At 36.8% G+C, this 12016-nt stretch overlaps 1 protein-coding gene across 1 annotated transcript; it reads left to right on the top strand.

Annotated features, from left to right (window-relative positions):
* The first annotated feature begins 6960 nt into the window (after positions 1–6960).
* LOC110901686 (calponin homology domain-containing protein DDB_G0272472-like) lies at positions 6961–7689 on the top strand. The gene is made up of 3 exons (XM_022148491.1): positions 6961–7097; positions 7254–7536; positions 7600–7689. Exons 1-3 carry the CDS (start codon positions 6961–6963, stop codon positions 7687–7689), a joined length of 510 nt encoding a protein of 169 aa, XP_022004183.1.
* The last annotated feature ends 4327 nt before the right edge of the window (positions 7690–12016 follow it).

The following is a 12016-nucleotide window of genomic DNA, read 5'->3' as shown; positions in this document are numbered from 1 at the left end:
ATCTCATCTGTGTAATCTTGATCATTTTCAATACTAAGAACAATATTGCACTGAAGTTTTCTTCCATTCCTTGTTACAGAAATGTTTGGATCGAAAAATGAAAATCTTGTGCTGCTTGATCCCTGGGATGATTTCTTTTCAGAAGAATCTTTTGCGCTGTAAGCGGTTTCAACTTTTGGAGAATAATTTGTTGATCCAGTAGCACCACTCTTGTATTACAAGCTGATATCCTGTTCTCCATCGTAATTCTTCATCCTGGCAATCTTCCTCTGCTCCATCTCTTGAGCTTCCAGGTGTTTGATGAAATCTCCTAGTGTCATATTCTTGTAATCTTTTCGGTTGGATCTCAGCATCATCAAAAATGTTCCCCATGTTTCATGTGGTAGCGCATCTGCAAGTTTTTCAACCAATTCGTCAGTATCCTTTTTAATTCCAAGTTTTGACATGTTTCTCACCAAGTTACAATATCTATCAATTATCTGCTTGGTGTTTTCAGTTTTCAAACCACGGAATAAATTGAATTCTTTCTTCATGAGAGACATCTTATTTTTGAGCATATCATCACTTCCAATGAATTTTGCTTCCAATTCTGTCCAAATTGACTAAGCAGTTCCATCATGTTGAAGCAATATCAAGATATCTTCTTTTATTGCTTGCTGAAGCAGACTCGCCATCAATTTCTCATCTCGATATTTCTTTTTATCATCAGTGCTCATTTCTCGAATTGTTTGCGGAGCACCATTTGCAACGGGTATAACATATGGTTCTTCAGTATGTTCCCATGCATCTAGATGATAAGCCTCGACCCAGTTTCCAAACCGTTCAGACCACACATTATAATCATCAATATCCATGAGTTTAGGCGGCTTCTGAGACGTTCCAGTTTCATTTTCAATCAAAGCATTCTGAGTCATTGTGATCGGACTAGCAAAGGCGTTATAGAAATCGTTGTCCATTGTTCAAATTTTACAGAATTACACAACAGTCAAATAAGCGAAACTACAATTGACCAACTAAGTGAAACCACTTGTTCAAATAAGCGGACCAGACAAGCGAAACTAATTTGTTGTCACTACAAGCGGAACCTTCAAGATGTCAGTTCAAGCGGAACTATTGATGTCTGATAAAGCAAAACTATCAAGCGAAACCTCAATTGTTCACTGAAGCGGACCAGACAAGCGGATCTATCAAGCGGAACCTATCTGTTCAAGCGGACCTTTCAAGCGGAACCTGTCACTTGAAGCGAACCTAATTGGTAATTTGAAGCGGAACAATGTACTTGGAAGCGGAACAAGCTGCCACTGAAGCGAAACAACATGCTGATGTCATGCACGAATAAGCGAAACCCCTAAAAACTTAAGTTCTAGGTTGATTTTAGATCTGAAACTATCAAGGGTTTACTAGTACATGATTCCGAGTGCACTGTGTGAAATTGAGCTGGTTTTACCGTGAAAATTTTTTAAAAGTTTGAAGAAAGTGTAGAAAAATAGATGAAATGCAGCTAAAATGGCAAGAACTCCTCCTCGTGAGCTCTGATACCACTTGTAGGATCGCGTTCGGCCCTGTTTGAGTCGATCGGAAGAATTCCTATCTGAATCAAGAGGCGGAAACTAATGATTTGGTGCTATTTCAGCTGGATTCACTTTTAACTTGCTGTTGTATTGATCTTGAAAACAATTACAAAGTCTGACAGCACTTCGCCAGCACTTCGTGGCTCACCGGAAGAAAACACCTCTAACTATATGTTTAGTTTCGCTTGAAGGACCACTATATATAGCCTAAAGGTTTCTCTTATACGTACATGACGTATAAGCGGAACTACTTCAGTGACTAATAAGCGGAACCATCATGACCATACAAGCGAACCTAATACATTGACATATAAGCGAAACCTAGACTATGCCCTATAAGCGAAACCTTTACAATCACATGTTTCTAGGATTTCGTACCATGTCTATCCTATACCACTCTAAGACTCGATGAAAGACGTAGTCGACAGACGTAGTGCATCAACATTTTCTGTCTGTTTTCTCAGAATGGCGAGCAGAACTAGCGGAACACCTTCATCGCAATCAAGGAACAACCGGCAGGGGAGAAGGTCACCGACGGCGGAGGACTCTCTTGTAAACTATGTTTACGCTTTAAGAGAGGCTATCGATGAAATGACGGGGGTGGAAGAAGCATTGGTCGACCGTATCAATCACTTAACGGTGGGACTAGAAGGATGTCTTCGAGAGGTCAACCTTTTGCACCAAAGGTTGAACATTCACGCATCTCCTCCTTTGGTACCAATCATCACCCAAAGGGCATGGAACGTGGTGCCTGAAGTCATCATACCTACTGAATGGTACACCATACACCAGGGGGTCCCTCGCGACGTACTACAAGGGGTCCTAGTTGGTACTACTCCCCCTCCGCAAGATGTCGAGGAAAATGAAGCTGCCTTCTTCCTCCCTAGAGAAATAGAAGAATGGCTTTAAACAACATCTAGGGAACACCTCTCGGCTCGGAGTTCTACTAAAATTTTAAAGCGGAAAGCTATTTCCGGAATTTTGATGAAAAAAGTAGAACTCCTTAGGATGATTTTATGTATCACTTGACCTATCTAATTTAGGACCTTTAACTTTTATTTTTTATTTTTTTCTGCTTTGTTTTTAATTTTCTAGGACTTTATGTAATGTGTTATTTTTATAAATGATGGTTTTAGTTAAATTGGTGTTGGGATGATGTTGTTATCGATAAAACACACTCAAGGTGGTGAAAGATACCGCGGGAAACTTACACCAACACCCCATGCGCAAAAACAGAACATCCCGAAAATTTTTCTTCGTTACAGCAAGTTCAGCACAGGCCGTGCCCACCCAACACGGCCCCGTGCTGCCCAATCTGCAGGAAATGCTCAATTCAGGTAACTGGACACGGGGCGTGCTCGCTGAACACGCCCCCGTGCCCAGGCTTCTGTTTCTTTTTACCAATTTCTGTTACTTGCGATCTGAACACGGGGCCGTGCCCGGACACCACGGGGCCGTGTCCAGATGCCCAGTAACATAAATTTTTTCTTTTTCACACACTTTTACACATTCAATCAACCTAAAAACTTATTTTTGGGACACATTGAGGACAATGTGTAATTTAAGTGTGGGGGGATGCTAAACCTTGAATTTTTGCATGTCCTAATCACAAGCCTTACACAAAATTCTATTGGAACCGCTAATCACCCTAATTTTTTTTGAAAAATTTGCAATTTTTTACTTGTCTTGAGTTAAGTTGAGAATTACAAGTTTTAAAAAGGTGTTGTTTTTACAAATTTACAACCGATAGCGTCGTGATAAAAAGAACCAACATAAGAAAATTATGAAACGGCATGACAAATCTAGTTAAAATTTGATTATATATACTTGATCACATAAAAACTCATTCCCACAAAAGTGAGTTTTGAGCCTTTATTGAGCATACAAATACATATCTTTAAACTAAATGCTCATTTTTCGTTTCTTGTGTGAATAGCCGCTTGGTTTCTTACAACTCTAGAACTTGCCACGATGATACATTCCCGGTCCTTACTAACTTAAACCCGAGTAAGTAAATGATGGAGGCATTAGGACTAACCCTTTTTATTTCGACACCATTATTTTTCTTTTTTTTACCACCTACCCAAAATCCCCCTAGTTAACCCCTTTGAGCCTAAACCTTTTCATTTCTTAACCCAAAACAAACACCCTTTTACCCGCCAAAAACCTTTTTCATTTTAAACCCTTTATTTTAGTAACAAAGCTCGGTTTTTCTTATGACTTTCTTAAAAAAAAATTATGATGATGAAGCCAAAAATAAACAAACAAGTTATCAAAAACAAATTTGTTTGAAGAATTGCTTCATCAAAATAAAAAGTTATGAAAAATAAAAAGTCTCACGAAAACCGATGCTTTTTACGCCTTTCGCCCTTTTCTACTACCCCAACCACCTACCTTTAACCCAAGCCTAACCCTTCACCCCAAAAGTCCTCTTGATAATTACAAAGGTATATAGTTAAAAAGGAGGAAGATTGACTGCTTGGCAAGTTTATGGTAGGAGTAAGTTCCATGCCGCTCTCGAGTGTTTCACAAAAATACATTTTCGACCGAGTGTTGAGTGATCTCCCGTGAGGTATGTGAACCTGTATATAAATGGAATTTTAAAGAGGCATGTTATGCCCTAATAAGTAATTTATCTTTTGTAATGTTTTAAATAAATCATGACGAATAGGATTGTAAATAAAATAAAAATAAAACCTAATAAAAATCTTGGAATCCCGACAATCTATGACAAGCCCAAAAACCTTCTCTTCTACCCATTCCGTTTGGGAGTGAAAAGCCACGTTATAAAGAGTTTTGCTTGAGGACAAGCAAAGATTCAAGTTTGGGGGTATTTGATGTGTTCAAAATGCAACATATAAATTACATCAATTGTGGCATAAAACTAACCCTTTTTTAGTACTAATGTTGGAAAAAGTGTGCTTTTGTCTTCCTTTTGTATTTTCAGGATTAAATGAGCTCAAATTAACAAAAGAAGCAAAAAGACAGCTAAATCTAACATAAATACAAGAAAAGGAATAAACGTGGCTTGCCCGACCCCTCGACAGCATCTTCCCACGCAAAAACAAGAGAACAAAAGGCTGAACACGCCCCGTGCTCAATGAGCATGGGGGCGTGCCCAAGTGTCAGCAGAAAAGACAAAGTTGTAGAAGCTTCAATCACCCACCACGGGGGCGTGCCTAGCGGACACGGGGCCATGGTCAACTCTAAGATTCGCAGAATCTGGGGAAATCTTGATAGTACAGATACGCTTCTGCACACGGGGTCGTGCCCAGCGGACATGGGGGCGTGGTCAACTAATGCAAACAAACTGCAATTAATGAAGAAAGAGAAGGGGGATGGACACGGGGCCGTGCCCAATGGACACGGGGCCGTGCCTGAGCTTCTGTTCAGGCTATAAATAGGGGTGCTTGGCTCACTTGCAAATCATCCCTTGGCACACCACCTCTCTCACACTTCACCCACACTTTACCATCACCACAACACCATCATCCAACACCATCATCCATCATCCATCATAGAGTGTGTGAGTAGTCTCGGGATCCAATATTGATCGTAAGAGTTCTTGAAAATCAAAGGTCATGTTTGCCTAAGCCTCTTACATCACTTGGTGAAGACAAGCATTTAGTGTATACTTTTTATTTTTAATCTTTTTGCACTTTTTGTTTAGTTAGATATTAATGAGTTTAATAACTAGTTATATATGTTGAAGGTGATTCTTCCTTATCATTTGTCCATGGTGTCTTGGCATTATTTTACTGTCTATATAAAATAAAAGATTTACACCATTCATATCTCCACGGTCTATATGGAGATATGTTGGCTACCTGTTCGGGGGTTAAGGGAATGGTTTGGTAAGAGTCTTGCCATTGTTCAGTGTATAGATCCTACAAGGACCTAGGTCAAATTTAGTAGGATCTCCTTCAATACCCAATGGTATTGGATGGCGGGGGTCCAAACTCTTTAATCCCCTCATATGTAAACTACTATTAAAACTTTAACCCGACTACTTAGGACTGTATCCCTGCTGACTTAGACTACTTAGCCGAGGGTAACGTCACCTTCAAAAGAGGGGCCTACCACAATATGCATTAATAACTTAATTAATTATCTTTCAATAATCCAACCCTTTAGGATTGTATCCTTGCTGACTCAAACTACTAGGTTGAGGGTAACGTCACCTTCAAAAGAGGGACCTAGTACAATAACAAAGATAATCTCTTAAAAAGTGCAAAAGTGCGGAAATAATCAAAGGTTACATTAAAGGCGAGTCGGATCCAAGTGATTCATCTGGTCTATCTGTTTTTTATTTTATTTTTATTTTTCAGCATTTTAGTTTTTATTTTCTAGTTTAAAACCTTTTTCTAAATTTTTGATTTGATTAGACGTTGAGGATAAACCGGTATTAAAATCTCTTGTGTCCTTGGACGACCTCGGTATCTTACCAACACTATACTACGCTCACGATGGGTGCACTTGCCCATATGTGTGTTTGGTGTTAGTAAATATCGTGTTTTATAAATTTAAAACTTGACTAAAGTGGTTAAAAAGGGCTAAAAATATACATAAAAATATATCACACTTTACGCACATCAACAGAATGAGGGACAAGAGCTGGAATTGCAAAAACATAATAAAATCAGCAATTCAACTTATCAGCAAAATGTGAGCCTTTACTATCGAGGAAACTTACTTTCAACCAATCAATCGTTAAATATTGGTATAGCTTTTAGCGTCGAAAAGTGAAAGGATTCACATAAGAGCTCATCAAGTTATGATCCAGGTTATCATTCTTCCTCGACAGCATCAAACGCAGCAGAACCTGATGACATTCATTGCAACATTGCTTTGAAGCTGAAAAATTATTCGACGATGAGTATCGATGCTGCTAAACAACAGATGAGTTTCTTAGCATCAATTCTGGAGTCATATGAGAGTCTGGTAGCAGGGAGAATTGTAAATCCCGAAATGACAAAAGAAGATTATGATTATATAGATTCGGAGGAGATGGAACTCATTGATATCAGATGGTGTTTGGCTAGTGGCATTAGAAGAGCACAACGTTTTATGGAGATAACAGGCGGACAGTGTCTTGAAGGTTCAAACACAAACCTAGGGTTTGACAAGTCGAAAGTCACATGTTTCAGATGCAAACAAAAGGGTTATTTCAAAAGAGAGTGTGTCGACCGGAAGTAGCTGATCATGTCAATCCATTTCATGATGATTACTACAAGAAGGCTATCTATCATAAAAACAGTGAGCAATTGTCCAAATCAAATCTAAAGCAAATTGGTGAGGATCATCAAAAGAAAGAACACAAGCTTTAGTGATGATTCAAGAAGACGAAGGGTTTAACTAGAACAAGTATCTACTGAAAGAAAAGTTTGCAATGGTGGCTGAAGTGAAAACAAAAGAGGAAATTCTTCAAGAGAAAACATACACAGAAAGACATTTTACAGATTACAGAATAGATGAGATACAAAGAGAGTACGATGAAGCTAGGAGAATGAGTAGATGGGACAAAAAGTGAGAATGCTACGTCAATCACAAAGGAGATCCGGTTGTTGATTCAAGCAAAGTGGTTTACAATGATGTACTTGCAGTTATTCCTCTATCTGGAGAATATTATTCGAAGATAGAATAAAATAAAGATTATCTCAAAAAACTAAATAAGATAATCAGAGATGTAATGACAGCTAGTTTAAAGAAGAGAGACGAAGAGAGAATGAAGCAAAATGTTGAGAAGATGGTAGACGAGTTGAAGAAGACAGCAGGTAAAAATGATGGTGAAGGTGAACAGAAGGATGAAGAGATGAAGAAAAAAGAAGCAGCTAGTGAAGAAAGTCAGAATACAGCTGATGAGAAGCTGAAGAAGCCAGCAGAAGAAGTTGTTGCTAAAAAACAAGAGGTGATGGAAGAAGTTCAGAAGCAGACGACAGAAGAAGCCAAGGTGCCAAAAACTGAGGTAATTACTCAAACTGAATCTTCTAAAATGTTAAATAAAATTGATAATAAAACTAATGATCAGTGCAAGAAATGTGAGGAAATATGCAGAGCTTGTACGGAAAAGGATGAAAAATTCAGAACCAGAGATATGGAATTTTCTAAAATTGAATAACTTTTCAAAGATAAATCTAAAGAAATGTTTGAAAACGAAAAAGTTTTGAAAAATAATGATGAAAAGCTTACAAAAAATGTAAAGTTTTTAAAAAAGAATATGAGATTTTGAAACAAAAGTGTTCAGAAATGACTGAAGAACGTTTGCAAAAAGAAAATGTGGTTCAAGAAATGAAAAAGGAATATGATTCAATAAAACTTGCATATCATATTACAACAGAAACATATGAAGCGGTGGAAAGCCAAATGAAACTTGTTCAATCTAGACTTTCACAATGTCCTGAAACATCACAAACACTTAAACAACAGTATGTAGTAAAACAACAAGTTGTAAATTCATATATTGAAGAAGTTGCTGAGCTTAAATGTAAAATGGCTAATTTAGAACAAGATAATAACAAGTTGCATAGTTATCACGCTTCATCATATGTTTGTGAACGTATTTTCAACATAAGACCGGATGATAAAGATTCTGAAAGAAACAGAAAGGAATTGGTTCAGAATATCATCAGGTTCCACTACCGTTAGAGAAAAAGTTCACATTCTATGATGACAAAAATGTGGAAAAAGCTTTCAACATGGTTGATCAATTGCCAGAAAATATTGACTTAACCTATTCCAAATCTGATGATACTGGTGATTCAGAGGTGGTAGGTAAGGTCATTGAAAGTGCTTTGAAAAAGGATTCTACCAAAACAAATAAGTCCGAGTCACAAGATGAAGATGAGGAAAGTTTCCACAAAAACTATTTGAAAAATTCAAAATCTGAGAAAGATGCGAATGATGATTCAATAGGATTGGCATACACCATGATTTGATCGGATAATTTATCCTTAGATATTGAAGTTCCGATTTAAAATGTGATTCCGGATAAAATTGACAAAGTTTTCAAATTGGTAGAAATCGAGAAGTCTGAAATTGAAAAATTTGCTGGCAAGAGCAACAAAACTTTTTATAACAAACCTGGTTACAAAAAGTAAAACATGAAGGATGGGTTGGGTTATAAGAAGAAACAATATCAAAAGAAAAGGGCTGAACAGCAAAATTATTAGAAAAAGATGAACTTTGTTCACAAAACAAGTTCACATGAAAAGAAAGAACTCCAATTTAGATGACACTCTAATGAAGAGTTCTATGCTTAGAAAAAGCAACGACAATAGGCTAAAGATGTTTCGAAAAAACATGGTTTAAATGTGATTAAATTGGACATGTTGGTCGTAAATGTCCAAATCTGAAGCCTGTTGATGTTGAAAAAGAGAAAAAGAAGTCTGATGTTGTGAAACAAACGTCAACCAAGTTTGAGTCAAAAAACATTTGGAAGCCGAAAACATCCAAGGTTAAATCACAACAAATTTGGAAGTCAAAGCACCCAAATTTGAGACTAAACAAAGTTGGAAATCAACGGCTGATTTAACAAAGCCAAACTAATTTTGGAAACCTAAAGCTGATTTGTCAAAACAAAACATTTAAAATGCATGGTTTTATCAAAGGAATGTTTTAAAAGGCCAAACTTGGGTAGTCAAGAAACAGACTTCTCTGAGTGATAAACGGAAAATCGATTCAACCAAAAAGGTTGAAAATAAGAACGAAAAAGTTTTTGTTAAAATTGACAAAGATTTCCCAAAGTTGAACAATTCATATTGTGTTACAATACCCAAGGTCAAACAGGCATGGGTTGCATTATTCAAATGATTTAATTATTTGATTGTGCAGGTGCTCCTGAAGATAACTGAATGTTAAGAGGAGAAACGGAGCAGACTGGCACAGGAGGTGGTAGGTCCCTGCAAGTGAAAAACAGGGAGTTTGTTTGTTTTTGTATATAAATAAAACATATTTCAAAAACCCTAATAAAATTTAAAAACTAAAAAATATGTTTTTATTTTGTCAAAAAATTTTAAAAATGAAAAAAATATGTTTTTAGTTTTTGTTAAAAATTTTTTTTCAAAAATAGATTGATTGAATACGCCGAAACCCTCACGGCTCAACGAACATGATTATATTCACAAGTGATTGAACATGGTTTTAACTTGTCAAAAATCAATGTGTTGTAAATCATGGGGGTACTTTCTGCATCTCATGTCAAGTAGAAAATGGATGGCGAGATAAAGCTATCTGCATTGGGTTGTTAAATTTTCTTAAATGTTTTGGATTTTAGGGGGAGTAAATATTTTCAGGAAAAAACAAAAACAGTTGAAAATTTGAAAAAGCCAAAAACTTGAAAATTTCAAAAATGAGTTTTTGTGTAAAAAGAGGAAATGATAGTACATCAATAGACAATCACAGTACGCTAAAGAAATGGAAAATTAAAATGTGATAAACGATCTCACTAATGATATGCCAGTAGGTTTTTACACATTTAGTAAATTGATTACGAGATATAAACATAAAATTAATAACTTGCTTATCTCGTGAGGAACATCTCTGGATATATGGATAACCTTCGAAATCTCGTTTGAGAGGTTGCCTGATTCTGAGATACTAGGTCTTTATAATGTTTGATATCTGGGGCATTATCCTTGGTCTTCTAATTTTGCTTCAGCAATGGTCTAGACCTCATATAATACTTTGCGTGCTTTAAAAAAATCCCACTTTATAAAAATTAAAAACTATCGGAAGAAATATATCAAGTGCAGTTGTAAAGAAGATCCCTAAGTGGGACACACCTCAAAGTCGAGCCTTCATCTCTTTGACTGAACGATAGTTCATACCTTAGCTCTCAAGGTCTCGCACTAACCCATAGTACAAATATCAATATAGTATATTCACCTGTAAGACTGAATCTAGGGAATTTTGATACGAGAGTATATTCTGAGGTGGGACATGCGAATAAGTTAAGTTCTTAAAACACTAAATCTTGTATCTCGAATCAGTTGAAGTCTAAGTGAAAATTTAAGTGGATCAGTATAGTATACTGATAATCTAAGTGAATCGTTTAGAACTTAAAGTCTAGAAGGGTTAGCGGTGCTAGTGATTTGTCATAAACTGATATGATTCTCTGACATGAACTGAAACAAAAATATTGTTTGTAAATATCTTTATTGTTTTTCATTAAAGAAACATTACAAAAAGATTTTCGGAGTGTTTTAGCATAAACTTTAAAAAAGACAAAAAGACTTTGTTTCAACTTTATTTTCGACAACTGATGTCTGAAAGCAGAGTCTCAAAATCTAAGTATGCTGAACATGTTTCTGAAAATAAACAAGTTCATTAATTTGAAACTTGTGATTTTTAAACGAAAAATCTAAAAAGAGTTTGTGAAATCTCCAAGGTCATTAATTTGGACTTGGATGATTATCTGTGAGGATTTTGGATGCTTAACTGTCAAATATAGAGTTATTTGATAGAGGAGTAGAGTCGGGCAATCCTGAGAATTTACATATTGTTACATCTATGCTTAGAGCCAGGTTACCATTTCTGAATGACCTAAAAGCTTTAATTGTTAAATATTTGTGTTCAGAGCTAGATTTACAATTTTGGACCTAAATTCTCAAATATTTTACAAGTGGTTTGAAATTGTTAGATTTTCAGATGATAAGCCAGATTATGATCCTAATAGTTGAGGCTAAGGGGGAGTCTGAAGATGAGCTCAAAGCAAGGGAGAGCTTGTAGAGATAGAACCAGGTGCCGATCCTGAAAAGCACGGAAACTTAAAGAAAGGGGGAGCCTGGAGATAAGTCGACGGAAAGGGGGAGCTGCTGAAGCAGGAAGCAGATACAGGTGAAGCTTGAAGGGGAGTATGTGGTACTGAAGATGTCAAAGCTTCTAGACAGAGAGAAGATAGAAAGCTATGAGATTGACTGCAGTAATATCCAAAGGGGAGTCTGTGAGTGCGGTGTGTCTATCACTTCCGTCAATCATGTATCGTAGCTTAATCAGATGAGACAAGACTGGTGCTGAACATAGGAAATCATAAAGTTCATGTGTATAGAAGCATGTTCGTACAAAAGGACATAGCCGGTTCGTACGAAGGGAGCCGACTCGTACAAACCGAGCCCATTCATAGTTTGTTTCGTACGAAGGCACTATGCTTATATATATGTGTGTAGGGTCTTGTTCATTTGGTAACTTTGTTGACTTAGAGAAAAACTCCGTCAGTTTGATTCCGTGGTTCTGTGAACGTTTATCATCAATAGAAATCATAGTTTAATTACATCTTTATGTTCAATATACACACGTACTTGGATTCCGCACAAGATACGTGTTCTACGCATTCAACGGTTAAGGAATCGATTCTCGGAGCGAATCCACCAAAAATGAGGATGCATTAGAACTGTGCACTTGAGTTCCTTTGTGTCACACCCCCAAATTTCCACCTGCGGGTAACACCC

The sequence above is a fragment of the Helianthus annuus genome, chromosome 11 (assembly GCF_002127325.2).
Source record: "Helianthus annuus cultivar XRQ/B chromosome 11, HanXRQr2.0-SUNRISE, whole genome shotgun sequence".
NCBI classification, from domain to species: domain Eukaryota; kingdom Viridiplantae; phylum Streptophyta; class Magnoliopsida; order Asterales; family Asteraceae; genus Helianthus; species Helianthus annuus.
Note: the sequence above shows the minus strand (reverse complement) of the source record. Positions and strands in the feature narration are given on the sequence as shown.